Raw genomic sequence first — 25,927 nt, 5'->3', positions numbered from 1 at the left:
TGTAAAAAAAGGATTAAATACTGATTACAGTGGCACCTGTTCATATAAAGTTCATACAAAGAAAACTACACAAATATTTACGATACGGACATGTTATGTATTTAATTTATATAGTACCGTAATGAATAATAATGCATAACTGTGTACAGTGTTATGTATAAAAGTTTAAAAAGAAATGACGTGCCATAAAAGTGCTGCACTTCAAGCACTTTAAAGGCCAAAGTGTCATTAAAGTGCCTTGTCTTAATTACATGACTAAAAGTGCCATTATTGAACATGTAAAGAAATTATGAGAATTATTTTATATTATTGCTGTGATAAGGCACTAAGAAGCTACTAAAAGTCCCCTACTAACAGAGCTCAGATGTGGTCGTTCGGCAAGACATAGATAGGAAGCTCTAGAACGTTCTAGATCCCAGATATGCCGTGACGTCATCAGGTACCTTGTATATAGTAAATATGTATATATTCTTCTCGCTCTTCTCTAACTATGTCTTGCTTTCTCACATCTATTGTTAACAATCATTTGTATATCTGTACATAATACTAACACGCTAACTATTTTTTTCTGTGATCAGTTTTATATGTGATAAATTTCGTTTGTCCCTTACTAACATGTATGCTTGTGTGAGAGGGACAATTGATTTTTATCAAACATAAACACGATCGTAATTCTGTGGGCACAGCATGGTTCCATTTTTATCGTCTATCACTATGCCCGTCACTTTCACACATACATACTTGTTAGAACGTGACAGGCATGGTGACAAGCGATAAAAATGCGACCATGCTACCGCCGCTGGTGGGGTAAGTCAAAACAATTTTCTATTATTTGTAGCTTTTGTAAAAACAGTGTTTTTTTCTACTCTATATTTTTAGTCATTTTTACTCTTACCGCATCAAACTATTAGAAAACATTTTTTTGTTGTATATTTTGTATATTTTCAGCATTTTGACTATTGGAAAATACTATTGTTGTATATTTTGTATATTTTCAGCATTTTGACTATTGGAAAATACTATTGTTGTATATTTTGTATATTTTCAGCTTTCTTCCGTACATTCTTCCCTAATCGCTATAGATTTGAACTATTTTATCACGTGGGAATTTTCAATTCCTTATTGAATATTAGAGATGCACCAGATATCCGGTTACTATCCGGTATCCGGCCTACAGGCCATTATTTTACTATCCGGCCGGATACCGGATAGTGACCTACTATTCGGCCGGATACCGGGTAGTGACCTACTATCCGGCCGGATACCGGATAGTAACATTGCTTGATTTAGGAGTAAACGAATTGGATTTAAGAAACAGACACGGTCATAATCGTACTTGTTTATTATTTTAAAACAATTTAATCATTCCACTGACTTGCACGCGCACTCATTTCGAACCTAGAAATGAGTCCGCGCGAACGTTTACTAGGAACAGGTCAAACCTGCAGAACGCGCACCTGAATAACCGAATATTCGGCGGCCGGATACCGGATATTCGGTGATGGTCAGGCCAAATATCCGGTATCCGGCCAAACAACTATCCGTTGCATCTCTATTGAATACGAGTATCATATTGGCGCGCATGTTACGCACGTCATTTTCACTTGATTTCGCATGCACCAATCCACCTAAGCAACCTTTAAAGTGGTATCGAAACCAGTTTAAAACCATAATAGTTATTTACGATACAAGTGAGGAAATGCGAATTACCTATTCGCACGTGTATCCTACAACGTTTTACAGTACATATGGCCATTTCAACTTTAGACATACGCACGAAAATTGCTATTTTACGCACTAGTGCGGGAAAATAGGACCATATGTTCCTACTGTAAAATATTTCTTAAACTAGTTAAGGTCAAAAACATATTATATCACAAACATGTTACACAGTTAACCACATATGATCAACTAAGCCTATTTAACATACCATTCTCGGACATGTACATACAATTATCTCAAAGTCTAGACACGCATTTATGTCATACGTGTAATGACATCCTAGCTCTTGGCATTGACGGTTATACTACTTATTAGATCCTAGAAATAGACATCTTTTAGACATCACCAAGATACGATAACGACAGGTTTAAGATCTAACCTGTCAAATTTGACATTTGCGCGATTCTGCAGATACTTTTGAACGATTACCACGGGATATGACTTAGAGATACAATTCACATCTAATACATATCTTACTCTATCCAACGTAAAAGTGACACTGGTTGCTCGAATTGTGCTGCAAAAGAGAACTAGTTCATATCTAAACTATAACGTATCTAGAATGGATCTAGTACGTGTCGTCTCTTGTGAATATCTTGAAGTTCGAATACGGCAGTTACTCTTTGACATAAACCCTGCATTGTCAGCACGCGGTTTCCGCAAGTGGCTTTCACCGTCATTCATTGTGCATATTATTATTTTAACTTGTTACCACAAGGTTATTTCTTTAGTTCTTTCTTTATCTTATGGCCTCTACACCAGCGGTCGGCCACCAGTGGCCCGCGGGCCGCGCAACCTCTCACTTGCGGCCCGCGAGCCTCCCTGGCTATTTTGTATGTAATATTGACAAATGACAAAATCTGATAAAGTCATAAATATTAACAAAGTGCGGTCCGCGTCCAGTTCGTTAACTGTTATGTGGCCCTTGGCTGCTAAAAGGTAGCCGACCGCTGCTCTACACGATGGGCCAGTGCCGGCCACTCCAAGGGACGCAGCCATGCGGTAGAATGAGATATAAATATCACTTGCTCCCTCTAACGCATAAATGCGTCCCTTGGAGTGGCCGGCGCTGGCCCATCGTGTAGAGGAGCCATTACAGTGATGTAAAGGGGTATCCAGACGGGACTGATGAAATCAGTCGATTTGTTCAGGAAAATAATTGGTTAATCTCATCTAGCGTCCACACGTACACAAATTAAATCACCAATTTGCATTCTACTGTGACAATTGGCATTTTTGTGTCCGCACCTGCTGATGTGATCGGGGAATCAAATTGGTATTTGCGTCCGGACGGCCCTGTGCGATCGGAGAATTTCATCAGATTGGCGAAAAATTGTCTTGTCTGGATACAGCTTAACTGTACTCTAAATTTAATTTAATATCTGATAATGCATTGAGGTGTTGAGGTGGAAATGAGCATAAAAACGGACAAGAATTTCCAGAGAAACTTATTGAGAGCACCACCGGAGCTTTCGGCGCATCGTTTTCTATGGAAAGCATCACGTGATCGCCTGTCATGTCCAGTGGCGTAGCTAGGGGGGGGGGGGGGTGTTTAGGGGTGACACCCGACCGTGAACATCAGTAGCGCCACCTATTTAACAAAAATTACAATTACTCTTTTTAAATATAAATATTTTATAATTTTGATTGAATTTTGGGGTGACACCCACAATTTCCGCACCGGGTGCCACCCATGCTAACTACGCCACTGGTCATGTCATAGAAAAATAAGCGCCGGAAGCTCCGGCCCGGACCCGGCCCGGTCTAACGTGAGTCATCCTTTACACTCCGGTTTTTCCCTCGCAAAACCATGTCACGGTAATATTTGTGATCATCTATTTCCACACGAGATTTCATCGCGATTGTCTGCGCTTAGCCAACCGGATGACACAGTGCACTAAAGAGATTTCAGCAAGCTATGTAGTAAGATCCTGGTGTGAGATTTGAGAGGTAAACACGAATGGCAAGGACTTGTTTGCAATAATTTGGATTACCGTAAAACGGGGTGAGTAGGTTTCGCGGGGATTTGTGGGTTATGGATGGGGAGAGAAGGTTTGAGAGGGGGGTGAGAAGGGATTTTAAGGCTACTGCTACAAAAATAATGTATTCCAATTTAAAATGGAGCTATACTAATACGCATAAGTAATAGAAAAAATCGATCCAACAATCTTCCAAAATCACCTTTGTATGAAAACCCCTCTCACCCCAAATACGAGGCACTACGGGGTGAGGTGGGTTTTCCTCTTTATCGTCAAAGTTATGAAATGGAACTACCCAAAATAAAATAAAAACTAAAATACAAACGTCCGGAACACTTATTATATACACCATTCAGTTTTCATGTGTAAAAATAAAAAATGTTATCGAGGTTTGAATTTGATTTTTGACCCTTCTCGCCCCATTTTACGGTGCCCAAAATGCTGTAAAGATGTAGTGCATAATTGTTTTCCATCGTATTTTCTCGGAAACGTTCGTATTTGTCATGCTACTTCAGTCAACCTCAGTACTTTTTACCGAGACTGGGTATTTCAGCCCAGCAAGACACGTTCGTACGTTTCCGTGAAAATACGATAGAAAAAAAATATGCACTACAACTGTAGGTACAGTCGCCATCAGATATATCGGGGCGGCCAAAGTGCTCACAAATATCTGAACACGCCTCTATTGTCACGGCGTTAGAGTGCGTGTTCAGATATTGTGATCACCTTGGCCGCGCCGATATATCTGCATGGCGACTGTACCTACTTAAGGTTATGATCTTATGATAATTGCACTTTTATTGCCTTTTATGACACAAGAATGATACATTGTCTCGATACTTATACTTTGTTAAAAACATCATCATCATATCAGCCTTTTATCGTCCACTGCTGAGCATAGGCCTCTCTTCGAGTGCGCCACTTATCCCGGTCCCGAGCCAATCTCATCCAGAAGTGACCCGCAATCTTCCGGATGTCGTCCACCCAACGAGCCAAATATGTTCTAATAAGTTTTGATTTTCGTAGATTTCGGTATAAAAATCATTTTTCGGACGAATTCGATTGTCCAAAACTCTGCCGAAACTTTAGGCCGCACCGTAGGTACTTAACTGTATTTTCGGTAGGGTTCGGCTACAGTTTTGGTTGGGATATAAAAATCAAGGTTTGGTTTCGGCCGAAACTTAGAGCAAACCGAAATCTTCGGTTTCGGTCGGACACTAGTTGAATTAAAAAGTTTGATCATACGCAGTAAGTTCTAATAACTTTACTTTATAAAGAAAGAACCCTAAGCACGAGGAATTTCATATATTGACCCGCCTGTTCCTATCTCTATCGCACGCACATAATTATATTGCGGTCCTGCTCGCACAGTGTCATTGGCCGCCAGAATCATGGGCGAAACAGCCATATAATTACGCGCAATCCAATAGAGATAGGAAAAACGGGTCAATCTACGAAATTCCTTGTGCTATGCGTCCTTTCTTTAGGTACTTAGTCAAGAACATAAATTGTACTAGAGCTAGACCAAACAAAGTCTGCAACGATTTTGATAGTATACTGTACAATTGTTATTTTATCACACGTCACAATTTCATAGAAGCTGGACGTTTAAAATAACACTTGCACTGCGTGTACTATCAAAATCGATGCAGTATTTATAAGTAATCCCTTGTTATGTGATCGGCAATTAAGAGATAAGTGCGAACGAGTAGACGAGCAAACAGTGAAAGGCAGGAAGACACGCGTCGCCGCGCGCGATTACTGGCCCGAGAGTGGTGCAATTCACGAGGAATAGGCGGGGTTCAGGATAAGGGCATTCGATGTCGATATGTCGAAGGGCAGGTGTCTGAATGAATGAATATTATTTATTTCTGACCAGGTCCTTCCTTCTTCTTCCTCTCGTTATCCCGGCATTCTGCCACGGCTCATGGAGCCTGGGGTTCGCTTGACAACTAATCCCATGATTTGACGTAGGCACTAGTTTTACGAAAGCGACTGCCATCTGACCTTCCAACCCAGAGGGTAAACTAGGCCTTATTGGGATTAGTCCGGTTTCCTCATGATGTTTTCCTTCACCGAAAAGCGACTGGTAAATAAAATATATAAAATATATATAATAACGCCTATTTTCGTTACTGATAAGTAAACGTACTGGTGCTCGACGCGGTCCCAGTACATGTCATCTTGAAACTTAAGCCATTGTCAATAGAGGTGGCAACAAGATGTCATCTATTGGGCATTAGCATGTCGAGCACTAGTACGTTTATCTTAATATATTTTTTTAACGTTGGCTTGTGCAGATGTTTGTGATTGTACATAACTCCTTAATTTTATGTAAAACAGTGTGTTTTGCCCAACCGGCGCGTATGGAGGTCCAAGGGGGAGGACTATGTTCAGCTGTGGACGTCTTATGGCTGAGATGATGATGATGATGATGGAGTGTGTTTAGGAATTCCGTCCGCTATTGCTTGTGACTTGCGCATGCGCCGCATCTGTTTCCGCGATTATGAAACTAATCAAGGGCAAGTCGCTTCCTCCGACTAATTAGGGGATGTGGGACAGTCCCACAAGTGAACCAATACCAGTGGGGAGACACTCCTGACTTCGGTCGAACTCGGCTCCGCTCGGCTCAGCATTGCTCCGAGCAATTATCAGGGCGATTGTGCACTACAATGAATTTTACTGTCCGGCAGTCCGAGTTTTCATGGTCCGATATGGCATGACAAAAAACGGATGATTGGCCTGTGGACTTGTCCGTCTTCTTCCTCGCAGGTGCGGCGCAGTGGCATGAAACACACACCCCCCCTAGCCCGCCCCCGCCGGCCAAGTCATGAATAATACTAATTCCGGACGCAGTGCACAAGCATAAACACGTTTTTCATAGCTGTCATCTCGGACCGGGAAAAAACTGTCCGGAATGAGGAAAAGTAAAATATCGGACGGTAAAATTACGTGTAGTGCACAAGCTACTATATACATTTAATGGCGTGCCATATCGGACGGTAAAAACTCGGACTGCCGGACAGTAAAATTCATTGTAGTGCACAATCGCCCTTAGGGTTGGCACCACTTGACTTCCTTGTGCGTGCACGACCACAGATAAGATAATCAGTTGAATTTTGACAACCCTAAATAGCCGAAAGGGATACTGCCATATATTAGAAAGGGATAGCATGATTCGACCCTGAATCGCTGTCAAACTTCGGGTTAGTAGGAAGTGTCCTTTCTGTGCGGTAGTACTATTATTTCTTCTGTGCCAATACCGATGCAGTGATGAAGACGATGGGTCCCCTCAAAACTCAAACTACATTCAAAAAGTCCTAACTCAATGGCAATAAATAAAATAAATAAATAAATAAATAAATATTGGTGGACGTCTTACACAGATCAACCTAGCCCCAAACTAAGCAAAGCTTGTACTATGGGTGCTAGGCAACGATAAACATACTTATATAGATAAATACATACTTATATACATAGAAAACACCCATGACTCAGGAACAAATATTAGTGTTTATCACACAAATAAATGCCCTTACTGGGATTCGAACCCAGGACCATCGGCTTAGCAGGCAGGGTCACTACCCACTAGGCCAGACCGGTCGTCAAAAAAAATAAAAAAATAATAATATTCAATAAAATTAGTAACGAAATAAATAACACCAAGTCCGACAATGAATTCTTTAAAAAACTAAAAGATCACCTCATTAAAAAAGCTTATTATACTTTAAATAAATTTTTTCACGACCAATAATTGTAATTAATAAAGCACCTATACAATAGATAACCCTAATTAAATCTTATTATCTTGTACAAAAAACTCGATCTCCTCTTGATTAAACTGTTTGCTGTGCCCTACAGGGTGTCATGTTGTACACAATTCTATGTAATAGGTACAATGTGATATGCAATAAAGATTATGAGTATGAGTATGATGATGATGATGATCCTTGCCGCAATGATTTCAAAAGTAACAGCCGAAGTGATCCCATAAGTGTTCCGTGATCAAAATTTTGTACGGAACACTAATTTTTGGTCCATTGAGATTTCGTGTTAATTCCGCCCAAATATTTATTAAATCTAACAAAAGATTATTCAACTACGAAACGAAATGGGTCAAACAGAAAACTGTCGCGTCTTTTCTGCAGACATACACAAAAGTTGCCCATAGGAGAGAAAAATGTACAGTTCGCGCGAACACACTAGTTTTATCTCCTGTAGGCAATAGTTAACAGCTTGTGGGCATGTAGGTAATGATTTTGTCATAGTTCTCTAAATAAAAGGAGTACCTTTTCACGTGGATAAGGGTTAAATAAGAAAATTAACCTTTAAAGCCCTTAACTTTTGTGTATGTCTACAGAAAAGACGCGAACACAGTTTTCTGTTGGACCCAAATACAAACAGGGTCCAAATGGTAAACGGGTGAAATAATAATCACATGCAAAATGCGTATAATATTTTTTTATACATTTATTGACCATTGCTTAATATATACTTAAGAAAAGGGTGCCAATTAATATTATGATATTCGATTTACCAAGTCCCGAAACTCAGAATACAATCCCAATAAAATATTCCACGTTAAAATCATAAAACTTCACTAACCGTATTAAATTTCTTAAAAGCCAAAATTTTATCACCGCACGCGATCTCTCGCTAAAACAAGTCTTTAGCAGTAATAAAAAACATAAAGAACTGAGTATGACGAAAATATCACGTGAAATGACGAAATCTCTACATTAGGGTATTAAGAACAATGTCAGACTTTCTTCAAGCCTACGCGGTAGGGTGCCTATGCTTTGGGAGCCTGTGTGGGATATTTCCTGCAAGGATTTTTTTTATTTAGTATATTTAATTCAGATAACAGGGTCCATACAATAGTTTAAATTAAACTAGAACTATTTCTTAAATAACTAAATTAGCACCTCTATTATGGTCCATGGGCATAGCGTTCCATTTGAGCACTATTGGACACTGTAAATTGTCAATAACAGTGTTCAGAAGGCTGCTGGGGCTGTCCCTAACACGGCGCATCAGGGAGGCCACTCTCTTGCGCATTATGGCTTGGAAGCCATCCACGCGAGCTTCGGCAAACATCCCCGACGCGCTGCAAAATCGGTGCAACCCCAACAACACCCTGACAGTGTTGCCAACTTGGCATAAATGATGCCAAATCTGGCATATTTTCACTCGCTTTGGCATCAAAATCTTCCATTTAGCATCTGGCATATTTTTTAGCATAATTTAGTTTAAGCCAAGTTTGCACCAACTTGGCAGCAACAATATGCGCCATCGCCTTATGCGGCTCATATTTTCATATGAATTTTGACTTTTGTGAACGGATGGACGTCAACGGACTATATAAAGCTGGTCAAGCAGATCTTGTCAGTAGAAAAAGGCGGTAAATTTGAAAAAAGTATGTGTCTTAAGTGTCTCATTTCAAGTGATATTTTAGCATAGGTGTTACAAAAATCTTTGGCATAATTTTGGCATAATCTAGACATTAGTCTAGCATTTTTTCAAAATCCGAGTTGGCAACACTGCACCCTGAAACCAATTATTCTCAGGCACATTTTTTTGTGGATTTTTTTTGCCGGATTCGGCTAGCAGGTAGAAGTATCGCAGCCGATATCAAAAATGTTTACTTCTCTGTAATAAGACGAAAAATGTAAGACATACCTTTGGCGTTGACTATACGAGACCTCATTTGTGACGTCCCACGGGTAAAGGTACCTAATGGCGGTTGGCGCTTACGCTATCATGAACATCGCTCCAATATTATTGCGACGCTATGCGACATAAGCGCCGGCCGTCGTAAGGTACCTTTTTTCGTGGAACGTCACATTTTGTAATGGTTGACCTTGCATGTGCCTTACATAGTCTTTCCCCAGTAGGTATATTGTCCAATTAACGAGTTAAGTCAATTACCTACTTTTGTCGTTGGAGCTATTGTTTCATATCGTCTGTCGTAAAGTACTAACGAGTTTATAAAAAAAAGTAGGTCAATATCAGTGGGTTTCAGTCTGTGTACATTTTTGTAGTATTTTTTTGTAAATACAAGTCATAGAATACTTTCAGGCAACAACGGGAGATATCATAAAAATGTAGAGGTGTTAGAGAATTACATCAAAGAATATGTGACGTTCCACGAGTAAGGGTACCTTATGGCGGTTCGTGCTTAGTAACGATTCTCCAATACTAATGCGGTGCCACGCGACCAAACCGCCTACCTCTATAATTATGGTCACCATCATCACACCATCTATACCTTTGGATCGTCACATATTGTAAGAGGTTTCATTCCTGTAGAATAGTATAAACCAGGTGGCCACTGACGAGCCTTCCAACAGTCCAAATAGCGTGGCTGCAATCCAAAAGCGGTCAGTGAATGTCAAAAACGTACAATGTTTAATATTAGGATGCCGTCCATTTGGATGAATCCATTGTAACGGCATCCATTTGGAAGGCTCGTCAGTGCCCTGCTTTACTGTAATCCTAACCGATACGCACTTAAAATGTAATTGACGTTGTTATTGATTTCTGATTCTTGTTTTTTCTCTTAAGGGGCCCACTGATTAACAGTCCGCCGGACGGTATCGGCCTGTCAGTTGTTCGGAACTGTCAAAATTTTGTTCTAACTGACAGGCCGATACCGTCCGGCGGACTGTTAATCAGTGGGCCCCTTTATGCTTAATAAACTCTACTTTATATGTAACGTTCCACGGAAAAAGGTACCTTACGGCGGTCGGCGGTTACGTCCCATAACGTCGCAATAATATTAGAGTGGTGTTAATAATAGCGTAAGCGCCAACCGCCATTAGGTACCTTTACCCGTGGGACGTCACATATTAGGTATATCTCATGAAATAAATATGTATTTAAATTTACCCACACAGTACATATAGTACTCTGTATATATGTGTGTGTATGTGTGTGTGTGTGTGTGCGTGTGTGTGTGTGTGTGTGTGTGTGTGTATGTGTGTCAGTAGTGTGTAGTCTGTTAATAAGACATCCAACACTATCCGAAAGAAATTTAACTCATGGTCACCGCCCAGCTTGACTTTCATTCACAATTGTTCTTTATTACCCAAAGTCACATACGCATCTCGAATACATTATGTCTTAAGTGCTGTAAAGTGAACTGGAGTAGAGTCGGACCAAGAAAAGTCTGCAGCGGATTTGATAGCCCACGCAGTGCAAGTGTCATTTATACGTCATAATTTCATAGAAGTTTGACGTTTAAAATAAGCAGCAGATTTTTCGTGGACTGACTCTAGTATTCGGCCTTTAGAAATCTGATCATGATATGATATTTGCTTTGAAACTTGCATTTCTCGTGTATTTGTAACTCCTGATGAATATATTACATCTTAATGTATGAAGCAGTTTCATTATATAATATGAATAAGGATAAGAACTGTTTTGTTTGACATAAAAAGATAACACATACAATACAATAATTACAAAAAAAAAACTAAAAGTAAGGTAAATCTTAACTACCTATCTATGAAGTTATGGGGTTTAAAATAACACTTGCACAATCTATGCTATCAAAATCGCTGCCGAGTTAGCTTGGTCTAACTATGGAACTAGCTAACTTTGTAAAATAACCGCCATATTGAAATTGTCTCTGAATGATGAATTTACTAGTGAGTTTTGTTTACATAGTTATAGTTCGTTTTTTTTTGCAGTCTTTTAATTGAAAAGCGCTTTTTTAAAATCAGTAACCATTACTTATGAAAGCAGAAGAATATAAATGATCGTATTAGATTCATAATCATAATTGTTACATATTTGCCGTAACTTATTTTTAAAATGTGTTTTTCAATTAAAAGACACATCAAGATTGTTTACCTTATTTCTAATGCTAAAAAAAACGAACTTTAGCAAATTCCATAGAATGACACTTTATAATCTATATATATAAATGCAAGTGTCCTGACTGACTGACTGACTGACTGACTGACTGATTCATCAACGCAGAGCCGAAACTACAAAATCCAGAAAGTTGAAATTTGCACACCAGATTGCATTTATAAAGTGTACAAGAGATAAGAAGCGATTTTGAGAAATTCAACCCCTAAGGGGGTTAAAAAGGGGATGAAAGTTTGTATGGGGTTAAAGTTTTCTTTTAAGCTAGGAATTTAAAACTTCGTAAAAAGATATGTCAGTAAAATACAAGAAAACTGATTTCAGCGTTTTTGAAAATTCATCCCCTAAGGTGGTGAAAAAGGGGTTGAAAGTTTGTATGGATATCAAATTTTTTTACGAATGCGGGACTTGAATCTTTGTATTTGGAGGTATTATTAAAAAACAGGAAAAATAATTTCAGCGTTTTGTAAAATTCATCCCCTAACAGGGTTAAAAAGGGGTTGAAAATTTTAATCCATTACAAATGCTTTGAAACTTCTTAGTAAGGCATAATAGCCGATTACAAAAAAAAGTGATTGCAACGTTTTTGGAATTTCAACCCCTAAGGGGGTTAAAAAGGGGATGGAAGGTCGTCTGCGGGTGCAAATTTTATTTTAAGCAAGGAACTTGAAACTTTGTAAAAACGTTTTAAATTAAAATACAAGAAAACTAATTTCAGCGTTTTTGAAAATTCATCCCCTAAGGTGGTGAAAAAGGGGTTGAAAGTTTGTACGGATATCAAACATTTTTTCGAGCGCGGGACTTGAATCTTTGTATTTGGGGATACTATTAGAAGACAATAAAAGTAATTTCAGCGTTTTGTAAAATTCATCCCCTAACAGGGTTTAAATGGGTTTCAAAGTTTAAATCCATTACAAATGCTTTGAAAATTCTTAGAAAGGCATAATAGCCGATTACAAAAAAAAGTAATTGCAACGTTCTTGGAAATTCCACCCCTAAGGGGGTTAAAAAGGGGATGAAAATTCGTCTTGGGTAGTAAATTTAATTGTAAGCTAGGAAATTTAACTATTTGGAATAAAAGGTAATAAATTAAAAAACATGAAAACTAATTCAAGCATTTTTGAAAATCATCCCCCAAGGTGGTGAGAAAGGGGTTGAAAGTTTGTATGGAGATCAGATATTTTGTGAGTGCGGAATGCGGAACTTGAATCTTTGTATAAGGGCATAGGTTACCTACCTATTATGAGAATACAAGAAAAGTAATTTCAGCAACCAACATCAAAATCCACTTGACTTAAAACTTCATACAACTTGCTAAAAAAGAAAAGTACTTAATTTCAACATTGCTTGGATATGAAAATTATAGGTACTAAAGATTTAAAATGTTGAAGATAAGATTCCACGCGGACGAAGTCGCGGGCAACAGCTAGTGTTGTATATTTAAAGACCTACGTTTTCAAGCAATAAAAACTAAATGCTAACTTTTTAGCACTAAACACATCCGGCAGATAATTGTTAAGAAAATGGCGTTTCTTTTTGACGATTTGCATGTTATTAGGCTTATTAGCATGCTGTAAGAGTTTATGTAATATCACATAAACAACACACACACACACACACACACACAATAAACACATACATACATACATACACACATACATAAGTATTATTGTGCGCGACCTACATGCTCAGTTTTATGCTTAAAAATATGCATACAGGGTGTTACTGACTGTGGGGCTTTAAATTCAGGGCTCGATTCTACTCGCTAAACTGAGCTAGTTTTATTATGGCACCAACCCCGAAAGCCCGAAAAATTTTTTTTACTTTTTCATACATTTTGGCTGATCAGATGTCGACGTTTTCTATGGAAAAGCTAAAAAAAATTCCCCGATTTTAGGGTTGGTCCCATAGTAAAAGTAACTCGGTTTAGCGAGTAAAATCAAGCCCTGGAATTAAAGCCTCATGGTCAGACACACCATGTATATATTCGTAATATATAATCATGTTTGTGTGAACAAGTTAGATAAACCAAAATAAAACTTTTGTTTTTATGTTAGACTAGCGATCCACCCCGGATTCGTTCGGGTTACATAAAACCGTGACAAATTCTACATTTAAACATTCCTTAAGAATCCCTCTATTGATAGGTGAAAACCGCATGAAAATCCGTTCAGTAGTTTTTGAGTTTATCGCGAATATATACTCTACTCAACTGGCTTAAGCAGCCATTTGAGGTTGGATTTTTTTTTATTAGGCTGTTGTAGTGTCCCACTGCTGGGCAAAGGCCTCTCCCCCTGATTTCCACAACTCCCGCTGTAGTGCCTTCTCCGGCCAGCCACTGATGAAGGCGTCTAACACGCGTATTCGGGAAACGAGATAATCACAAGATCTAGAGACGATATAGAGATCAACTAGATTTACATTAGATATCGACTAGATGTGACTTGGATATCTAAGTCATAACTTGTCGAAATCGTTCAAGAGGACCTCCAGAATCACGGAAACGTCAAATTTGACATATCTATCTTACAAATATCTTTAAATTATCCATATTGTAACTTGTTGAGGTCTAGTAGAGATCTAATTCATTTCCCGAATCGAGCCGTAAGTCGTCCCGCCATCTTCGTCTGGGCCTGCCACGTCCGCGCTTTTTGCGGCATCCACTTGGTGGCTATATTAGCCCACCTATCCGGATGCAAGCGGCAGACTTGACCCGCCCGGCGCCCAGTCCTACTTCAGTCTGGCGGTCTTCTCCCCCACGTCAGCTATCCGTGTTAGCACGTGCCGTGTCCGGGCCGGAGCTTCCGGAGCTTACGCTTCTATGACATGACAGGCGATCACGTGATGCTTTCCATACAAAACGATGCGCCAGAAACTCCGGCCCGGACACGTCCCGGTCTAACGTGAGTCATCTTTATGGAGCGCAATGTGGTTTTGTTTACTTTTATTTAAATACATAAAGATACAGAGGATAGTCGGAATAACCCACAGTGTCCCATGTTTGTTTTGACCACAGCCGATTAGCCGCGCGTGCATCTCGGTGCCGTAACAGTTATGTCAGAGGGGAAAGTCGCCTACTGACCGACTTGCCGTTTTCGCTGGCGCCGGCGACGTAAGTCAGACAGTATAATATCAACAAGTATATGACAAGCAAGCAACACAACACATACAACACAACACGCAACACGACAACACGACGGGCAATAAAACACATGCGCGATGAGGATCGATGCGGATCCTCAATGCACTTTTATTTGTCACAAATGTGGGCGACTGTGCCGTTCAAGGATCGGGTTATATAGCCACGAGCGACGCTGTCGCTAGATAACATATAAGTCATAGATGCTGCTTAAATCATCTGTAAAGATGCACAAGGCCTAATGATGATGTTGACAAGCAAGTAATATCACTAAAAACAAGTACCTACTTACCCTTAAATTGGCAACGGGACAGAGGAGGCGCATAACCTTTGCTTGCGTCTTTTTGCATTTTTAGGGTTCCGTACCCAAAGGATAAAACGGGACCCTATTACTAAAACTAATGTCCGTCCGTCCGTCCGTCTGTCACCAGGCTGTATCTCACGAACCGTGATAGCTAGACAGTTGAAATTTTCACAGATGATGTATTTCTGTTGCCGCTATAACAACAAATACTAAAAACAGAATAAAATAAAGATTTAAGTGGGGCTCCCATACAACAAACGTGATTTTTGACCGAAGTTAAGCAACGTCGGGAGGGGTCAGTACTTGGATGGGTGACCGTTTTTTTTTTTGCTTTTTTTTTGCATTATGGTACGGAACCCTTCGTACGCGAGTCGACTCGCACTTGCCCGTTTTTTTAAAAAGGTTCAGTAGTACTATTGAGCTCCGAGGAGGCTTGAACTCACGACCTTCCACATTCTTTGCCAATTTAAAGGTTAAATTTTCGACATAGGCACGTACAGTGCAAATTACTTACCCCACTAGTGCGGTAAAGTGGCGCCGTGTGTACTGTAAATACTGTAATATAAACAAATAAAATAGCAGCTTAATTATTGTTCACCCCACACACTCAGATATTATCTACACGGTTATCTCACCACGTGAAGGGTCGAGTAAAGGCAGGTTTTCCTCCCTAGTGACATAACTGTTACATTACTTGTTTGAGATGCGAAATGCGTACGCGCACAGGTTTCCCAGCTTGCCTAATCGTGCGATTAGGTATTGGTCTTTACATATGTTGGATTGCGATAGCATTTATCCAAGAAGTAACTTAGTAACTTTCAACCCCATTTCAAAGAGAATTTGGATTTGGGGAGAATTGTCTGAATAAATTAAGTAGTCAGTACATATACTGCCATCTTTCGACACAAATGATTAACACTTTAAGAACGCCGTTTGACTTATATCCTTATTTTTTCGATAGTAGGCCAAAGGTAGGCGCCATCGCTCGAAAATATGGCACCATGCCTTTGGCCTATCGTCGATTCGTCGAGTAGATGGCGATACTTTTTGACATTTAACAAATTTAACACATAACGGTGAAAAAATAAGGATCAAAGTCAAATGGCGCTCTAAAAGTGTTAATTATTTGTGTCGAGAGATGGCAGTAAATGTACTGTAGTGACTACATAATTTACTTTGACAATTCTCTTTGCCCACTTTCACACACTTAAGGGATGAACAGCGAAGGGTTATAGATGAAGCTCTCAATACATTTATGACTTCGAAAATCTGCCCTTATGACCCATATCCGACACGCTGACACAAGCTGTTAACTATTGCCCACAGGAGAGAAAAATGTACAGTTTGCGCGAACACGCTAGTTTTCTCTCCCGTGGGCAATAGTTAACAGCTTGTGGGCATGTAAGTAATGATTTTATCATAGTTCTGTAAATAAAAGGAAGACCTTTTTACGTGGATAAGGGTTAAATAAGAAAATTAATCTTTATAGCCCTTAACTCTTGTGTATGTCTACAGGAAAGAACGTGACACAGTGATCTTTTTGACCCACATATAATTTACTTCAAATGATTACCGCGAAAAGTGCCGGATTTGGAACCACAAGCTTACTTCTACGAAGTTCTTTCTAATGCTAAAAAAAAACGAACTATACCTAACCGTTAAGGTTGACACGCCAGATCGGGCCGTGTCCGGACCGAGGCGTACGACATATCATTTTCTATGACGGCTGATCACGTGGTGTTTTCCATAGTAAACGAAGCGCTGAAAGCTCCGGCCCGGCCCCGGCCCGGTCTAGCGTGAGTCATCGGTAATTGAACCAATAAACTGCCGTATCCGAACTTCAAGATATTCACAAGAGACGACACGTACTCCAGATCCATTAAACTATACCGTATCTATATCCATTCTAGATCCATTCTAGATACGGTATAGTTTAATAGATATCAACTAGTTTTCTTTTGCAGCGCAATTCGGGAAACCAATGTCACTTTTACATTGATGTGAATTGGATCTCTAAGTCATATCCTGTGGAAATCGTTCAAGAGTATCTGCAGAATCGCGCAAATGTTAAATTTGACAGGTTAGATCTTAAACATGTCCATGTCCATGTCCATGTCGATCTCGCATCGGTCTATTTAGCCACCAAAAACGGTGTTACACCATAAATCGTCTGATATAGACGAAAAGGCCTATGATGATGAGATCTTAAACATATCGTTATCTTATCTTGGTGATGTATAAAAGATATCTAATAGATAATAGATGTCTATTTCAAAATCCGAATCGGACTCAAAATAATCAAAAGTAAACAAATATAACATAACACATAACCCACATTTTCACTGCCAGCTCAAGGCCGGGAGCGCTCTGAATACCATATTATCGCCCTCATTATATTCATTAGAATTCATTTCACTGTACTGTAATGTTACATAAGATACGTGTGCGCTGTGTTATAATAGGTTTGTAATGGTTTCCGTGTTTAAATGGGTGGGTTGATCGATTGATTACGTATAGCCCTTTGGTTTGAAGAAGATAGTTTTTAGAGAAACAAGTTTTTGTTAACCTCGTAAGGCCCAATGTGCATTACAATGTACACTATCCGTTTCAATCAAATTTGAACTTTTCATAAACCAAATAAAGTAGCATTTCTTTTGTTACGTCGCTTTTTAAAACAAACGAAATTCGTTCCAATTGACTAATAGAACAAGGTTCAAATTAAAAATAGGAAATTTTGTATCGTGGTTGGTCTTACGAGGTTAAGTATAAAATATTTCTCATATATTTGTTCTCGCATTTAAACTGTAGTGAACTATTTTAGTCATTATTATTAGACCACGGGCCATTCGCAAATTTCGTCGGTCATCGCATCCCGGGTGATAATTCATCTGTGGGTGGTTGTCGTGAACGTCAGCTGCCGCTCCGTTCGCTCTTAGCTACGGCAGTTTACGCCCCGGAGGAGATCCGAGGTTTGCGAGTTAAGCCGATGGCATATGAGATTTATCTTATTTTCGTAATTTATCCTTAACAGGGTGTTAAAACCTTTAGATTCAATTTTTTTTTATTCAAGTCCGAAATGTATCCAAATCGTTAACTTTTGTAACGTTCACAGAAAAAAATACCCGTAGGTAAAGGTTTTTCCCCATCGCTTTTAGGCCAGTGATTCATTACAACAGAATTGCGGATAATATCAGTTAAACAACTAAATAGGCATTTACATATTGTTCTTATGTAATCGTCTTGAAATACCGCATTACGATATATTACCTTCAAGTAATGGCCCGTTTATCCGCTGTAGCAATATCCTATGTGAGATTATATGTCAGAGTCTGAAATTACGTGGTATTCTTTAAACTGTGGCCTTGATGTAAGAATAGAGGGTTTTAGTATGAAATTAGGAAAATTAAAAATGCATTTGGCACAATAAATAATAGTACTAAGTACAGAAGACTCACTCTCTAACAAAACGCGTCTGTTACGATCAGCACAGATATGGCCGCTAGGTGGCGACAGCGCCACGCGCGGCTTATGGCAAACCCCAAAATTGGGGCGGAACGGATGTACTTTTAGCTACCTGTAGCAAAGCGACGAAATCGCGGAGTGAGACACGCCTGCATTTGGCCAGAATTAATTTAGCTGACGATGTTTTTTCGAAGGAGCTGGGGTGGTTAGAGTAGGGCTACCTCATCACGTAAAAATATAGGGAAATCGAGATTTGCTCGGAAAACATAAATACTCGAAAATGCGCGTTTTCCCAGAGATAAGACCTAGATAGATATCGCCTCCGAAAATTTCCTATGTGGGGGCACAGCAAATTTCATCGAGATCTTTAGAGCCGTTTCCGAGATCCCCGAAATATATATATGTATGTGTAAACAAGAATTGCTCGTTTAAAGGTATTAGATAGATATAGTCGCATCAATAAAAGTCTGCAGCGGATTTGATAGCCCACGCAGTGGAAGTGTTATGTATACATCATAATTTCATAGAAGTTAGACGTTTAAAATGACACTTGCACTGCGTGTGCTATCAAAATCGCTGCAGACTTTTTACATTCTAACTCTAGATAGGCATAGTGGATGTCGATTTGCGGAAAAGACCCAGGAAAACTAAATAATTAAATGTTAATGAATATTTGATTTGTGTTTTTGTTCTTATTTGACTATTAATTATCAATTTCATTTTAAATTATTATTTTTTGACTTTGTGTAAAATTGTGCCATATACTTAGCTTATAAGAATGCATGTATGTACATATAGCCAGAATATAGCTCTTAGGGGTAACATATTGAATATTTGTACGCCATATTATGGTAAAATAAGGAATGCGACTGAAAACTTTGTATACCACCTATTGTACCCTTATTTATGCAAATAAATATTTTTGATTTTGATTTTTTTTTTTATACATATTAACGTAAGTAACACAAATAAAACGGCAAACATATTGAACCAGTGGAGGAAGCAATCTTAGCGATTCGTATTGTCGGTTACTTTCTCGTCTGCGGTGAGGTCGCCGGCGGATCGTTTACCGACAACGTTATTCCGACTATCACTCAGAAATAAACATAATATGCTACTTACTCTAGGTAGCAATGCACCAAGGAGAAGTTTCCAAAGTTGCGAAATTTTTCATACGGAATGTTCTCAGAACTTAAATTTTACGAACCATAAAAATTATTCAGAAAGTCGCTGGACACCGCCGTTTTCAATTATTTTAACTGACTGTCTTATTTACGAGTTTATTAAAATAATACTAACTAATAGTACATTTTTTGATAATTCTCATAGGGAATGTTGAATTGAAATGAATTGGAAATTTAATTCAAATTCTCGTGTAAGTTTCCGGAAATTCCCGAGAATGTTACTGAATTTTTGAGAATGTTCTGCAACTTGTACATTGCTAACTCTGAGTAAGCTGCAACTAACTACATAAAACTATTGAAACGGATTATATCGCGTATATTGAATACATACTAACATCTCGACGTTTCCGGACGTTTTCTAAAATAAATATTGAAAACCCGATTCTCACAGATCCTGGTGTTTTTGGGTTCTTTCAACTCAGAATCACTAGCATATTCAATCCTGATGATAAAAAAACTTGTCCCAAAAAATTGTAGGTTAGGGTGGGCCGATTTTGTATGGAAGAAAATAAATATTCAAAACTCATATCGTAATAGGTATCAAAAGTTGCGTAATAATGCGTAGATTACAATTATAGCAAAAATAATCAAAATAGGTATTATTTTTAGCCCTCTACCAGCCGACGAAGAAAAAAAAAATAGGGCAAAATTAAAAAAAAATTAAAAATGTTGGATGGCTCTTATTTATTAAAATTATTATAATAACATAAATAGACCATTAACTAACCTAATTCAGTAGTACTTAGCTCTTAATTTTCACTAAAATCATATAATATAACACCCACAGTTCATATAAAATACAATTATCACTTTATCGCATGAAATACGAGAAGGGTCGTTAATATATACACTAAATTTTTAGTTTATATTGAATATGAAAGTAGAACTGCTTAAATATGATAAAAACAGTTTTTGGCATTTTTATTATGCATTTTTACAATTATTCCTATTTTTGTAAACTTAGGCAAAAGTTGCGTTTTATGCCAATTCAGGCATATTACGATGTGCTTTTTCTCATTGGTTTGCTATAAACAGTATATATTTTTATGATCTATTTTATTTTATTGTTCACTAATGGGCCTAGAATAGGATTCAAATAAAAATTTGGGCGTCTGCCATATATTAAAAAGTTTTTTTCCGAAAAACGCAATTTACGAGTACTTTTTCGACTTCAGAAAAAAACGTTTAGGAGTGTAATTGACGAACGTTAAAATCATGTCGGATGCTTAAGGCATTGCTTTCTTCAAACAAAAAATAAAAATGAAAAAAATTATAATGAAATTTTATTAAAAAATATATATTTAATTTTTACACTTAATCGTTGGTAGAGGGCTCAAAGTAAATAGCTAGATTTTTTAAATTATTTTTCTCGTTATCTACATAAAATTACGCATCTTTTAGGTATTACATTGCTTATTTCCAATATTTACTCAAACGGCCCACCCTATTGTAGGTACATTCCACTACGTCACGTCCATACAAGTGAAATTTTTTCTCATAATAAAACGTGACTTAATGGAATGACATTTTGGGACATCTTTTTTTAATGGAAGGATGGAGAATGCTGTCAATTCTGAGTAGAATGAGCCCAAGAATGTCCAGATTTGAAAGAATCAGGTTTTCGATATTTATTTTAGAAAACACCCTTCTAACTCTTTACAGCGCTCGTGGTCAACGGGTGACTGAGGAAAAACTACACTGTGCAAAAACTACCATAATGTAATAAAAAGTTATTCGCCGGATGCACCAATTTGTAATCATACTTAATTACTTAGGTAATGCATCGCGTGTTCACATGTTTTGATATTTACTTAACAGCTAATCTGATTTTAACGCTTAGTTTTAGCTTTACTTGAAAATAGTTGTAAAGTAGAACTAGCCTTATGAACCAATTCTCCATGTATAACTGGCCTTAAAAGTTATAGTTTATGAAGGTTCATTATTTTGTAAGTGGTATCGACGGAATCCTAGTTCGTTGGTGGGCATTTTTACTTAACTGTCGGTTACCTTTTACGGCCGGTTAGCAATCGTTACAAAACTGACGGTCAATGTCAAATCCCATAAATTTTGTCAGGAATGTAACGGTTAGACATTACTGAAACACGACTTCAGTCGCGCTTTAAAGTACAAGTTAAATGAAAATGCCCTGGCAAGTGGGTAGTTTTTGCACAGTGATAGTTTTTCCTCAGTCACCTGCTTCGAGCAAAACCGGCTTCCGACATGTCGGAAGGGAGGGGCCCAAGCGATACCTCACCGTACAAATCTTTCTGCCATTTTTCGCGGGGGGGGAAGGTGCACACAGACGCACTTCTCACACACTTACATACAAAATCCAATCTGTAATGACGACACAAATACATAGAAAATGACGCAAGTCAAAGACAAATCTTGCAAACCTCGATCTCTTTTTGTGTACGGACGAGTGACTAGTGTCACAACACGCACACTAACACATTTTCGTTGAAGTATGTCATTGTATTCTGAGAGATGAGAAGTCGGATTTGTCGCTCGACCGATCCGCAATTTGTACTGAGCGAGCAAAATCGATAAATCCAACAATTACTTAAGACTAAAATATAATAATTGTATTTAAATGTAATTTAAAGTATGATATGTAAAAAAAATATTACATGTGAAATGTAACACTTTCTTTTTGTAAATTTGATGTCCCCGACCTCTTTTTATAACAAAAAACCGAGCAAACAGGCATTTTTGTGCAGCAGTGTTCACGCGCGCGTCTGGACTCGGTCTAGTGAAAAATCCAAGTGCAACTAGTTTTATTACCCGCGCTAGATTAAATTGACGTGCTAATCTTGTACCTCGGCAGAGGGGAAATAGTGCGAATGCCGCCTCCCTTCCGTGTTGCTCGAAGGTCACCTGATGATCACGAACGCTGTAAAGGGTTGGAAACCTCGGGATGTAGTATATGTATTATGTATTCAATATACGCGATATAATCCGTTTCAATAGTTTTATTTCATCAGCTAATTGGATTGAATATTACATACATAATATACATATTATGTGTGATTAAAAAAAATCAGAAAAAATATCTCTTGCGTGTTGCGCCTAAGACAAAATAGTGGCAGCTGACGTAGATGGCGCGAATTAGCCTGTAAGACTAAGCGGAATCGGCAGTAGTTCCCTAAATGCTGAGGATCGTGACATCATGTAATTTTATTGAAAAGTAAGAACCTGGCGGCCTAGCCAAGGTGACAATAGCTTACGCTTCGCCATCGAATCGCTTTGTGTCTCTCTATCGCTCTTCCATATTAGTGTGACAGTGACAGTTGCATTTCGTTCGCTACGGAGCGTTAGCGACTGGCATGTTGACTTACGTACGAATTTACAAGAACGACAGAGAAGCAACACGTCGAACATGGTTCTCTGAAGTCCCGTACCTTCAACTTTTATATAACTTATCCATGGAGAAACATGAGAGGTGTCCGAAGTCTACTAGTGGCTATATGTGGTTTTAAAAAACCCCCGACTTTATGAAAATAAAACCATATGGGGAAATAATTCGGTCGGTAGAACAGCCAGATATGTGAGTGTTGCCAACTCGGATTTTGAAAAAATGCTAGACTAATGTCTAGATTATGCCAAAATTAATCCAAAGTTTTTTTGAAATATGCTAAAAAGAATGCTAAAATGTCACTTGAAATTAGACACTTAAAACACATACATTTATCAAATTTGCCGCCTTTTTCTACTGACAAGATCTGCTTGACCAACTTTATATAGTCCGTCGACGTCCATCCGTCCACAAAAGTCAAAATTCATATGAAAATATGAACCACATATGGCGATGGCGCATATTGTTGCTGCCAAGTTAGTGCAAACTTAGTTTAGACTAAATTACGCTAAAAAATATGTCAGATGCTAAATGGAAAATTTTGTGTACCAAAGCAAGTGAAAATATGCCAGTTCTGGCATCATTTATGCCAAGTTGGCAAAGCATACTTGCCCATGCGAAACGAAGACGCTTCGCGCTCGCTCGATCAATAATTAATGAACCATTAATTTACGATTCTGGTTACGAAACCCTAAAAGAATATATGAACTCCCAACATAATTACATGCAACCTTATTTACTTGTTCAACACACAAGGCTCATGCTTTCCCGTCTCTCATGCATGATCTTCATAACTATTCGGATATCCGCACAGGAACTTACATACAATTAGCGCGATTACATACATGCTTATCTAATGGGGGGCGGTTAGTTTACAATCGAGTTATGTGTGCGGTGGACGTGTGAAAAAAGTTGGCAGAAAATGCTGAAAAAAGGGGTGGTGATCCGATACGTAATGATTTAAAAGTGATGCAAAGTGAAGTGTAGTTGGAATACCGGTTATAACAAATTCTAAGACATTGCATTCGTGGTCAACTTGAAATTTTTGATTAAAACCAAAATATTACTTTGCTTATCCGCGAAAAATATCGTGCTAGTCAATAGTATCATGTCATATCATATCATTTATTCAGTAATGGTCATACATTGTCATTTATATACAATAGTAATTAGTGCTATCGGTTTTAATTAATATGGATTTCCGCAAAGTAACACCTGATTCTATTCATTATTTGTAGTTTATGTTTGAAGTTAACCTACAAGTTTTATTTATATGCATTGATGTTTTCAATGTTTTAATATGTTAATGTGCCCTCAAACTAAAATCGCAATCATGTTAGGTCGATCCCCATAGTATACAAACTTTGCTACGTAACATTTTCCATGAAATATTTACTTAATTACTATTTATTTTGTCAGTAATTGTAATTTGTCAATAAGCAAAAAATAATATATTAAATAGATCGTCCTTTTAATACTTAATCATTAATACAGTTACCAAAGTCTTAACCTAAACTAATAATTAACAAAACAAAAAACTATTTGCCAAATTTGCCCCGCGCCCTTCAGATGCAAAGGAGATAAACAGGAATAGAAAATGGGAGAACTAGCAGTAATTTAAGATTACTGTGATGTGCCGAATCGAAAATGAAGTTAATAATTATAGTAGTAATATTTTTTCTCGCTGGATTCACGAATGAAGTGAGAATCATACGAGTGATACGGAGGAGTGAGAAGAAAATACCGAAAGTCGATTGGGAGAACTATACGTTTGAAGGTATTTAAAAGTAAAAAATGATTGTAATAATGACTCTGTCCTAGAATACGAGATGTCGGAAGCCTCGGCCCGCGCCCGGACCGGTTTAGCGTTAGTCATCGTTATTAAATCGTATTCATAACAGTTACATAGTCAAATCAGACTAACCTTGCGTAGAATTTGCATATGATGAAAATTCAGTATGACCTAAATATAAAGTCGATCACTATCCTTCTAAGGCCCAAGGTCCTACCTATAGTACTTATTCAGTTCAATGAAATTTAAATCACATTCGATTGGAACAGAGTTGCGTATGCTTTGATTCGTTCAGCTCTATTTCCTTCATTGTAGGGTCAAATTTCTGTGGCAAATTTTGCATTTTTCGTTTGTATGGCTGGGCCTTACATGGCTATACGTAGAGGTGGGTTCAATTTCACCCTGTAGCATAAGCATGTAGGTATAATGACGAAATCGCCAAGTTGATGCAGAGTAAGACGAACTAAAAGACATTTTTATAATCTGTATCATCTCAATAATATTCTATATCTTTCTTTCTAGGCTGCGGCATAGCTGTTGGAAAGCAGACAGCGCAGCGGCGCATCGTCGGCGGCGACGATGCGGGCTTCGGAACGTTTCCCTGGCAAGCTTACATCAGGATTGGCTCCTCCAGGTACCTTATTACAGGGCTATAAGGTTCAATTTCCAATTCTATTCTTTAAGGTACATACTAGTATTGCTAGTACATATAAATCGAACCCAAAATACTCAACTTAAACGCGAATTAAAATGATGTATTATATCATGTACAAAACTTACAAGTAAATTAAAACACTAAACAAATTGTATAAATTAACATACACATCACAATCACATAACACTGGAATTAAAAATTGAGGGGCATTCCACAAAATGGTATACTTAGTGTTAGTGGAGACCGAGGTGAGTTGTGACAGAGGAGAGTTGTGACATAAAAACAAGGTCGCAATAGAGCGCGTTTGTTAGTTCAAGTTACGAGCTAACAAACGCACACTGTTGCGAGCTCGCTAACAGTCATTAGATTCCAAAAAATCGACAATGTCACAACTCTCCTCTGTCAAAACTCACCTCGGTCTCCCCTAGTCGGGAGCGTGACGGGTATGGTAGCTACCTTAATA

The 25,927-nt window shown here is 38.3% G+C and overlaps 1 protein-coding gene across 1 annotated transcript in view; it reads left to right on the top strand.

Moving 5' to 3' along the window:
• LOC134677139 (proclotting enzyme) overlaps positions 1–25,927 on the top strand; it is an 82,495-nt gene that overhangs the window by 41,562 nt on the left and 15,006 nt on the right. The window contains exon 3 of the mRNA XM_063535598.1: positions 25,332–25,443. Within this exon, the coding sequence (XP_063391668.1) occupies positions 25,332–25,443 (112 nt within the window). The remainder of the gene's footprint in view (positions 1–25,331; positions 25,444–25,927) is intronic.

This window comes from Cydia fagiglandana, chromosome 25 (assembly GCF_963556715.1).
Source record: "Cydia fagiglandana chromosome 25, ilCydFagi1.1, whole genome shotgun sequence".
Lineage (NCBI taxonomy): Eukaryota > Metazoa > Arthropoda > Insecta > Lepidoptera > Tortricidae > Cydia > Cydia fagiglandana.
Note: the sequence above shows the minus strand (reverse complement) of the source record. Positions and strands in the feature narration are given on the sequence as shown.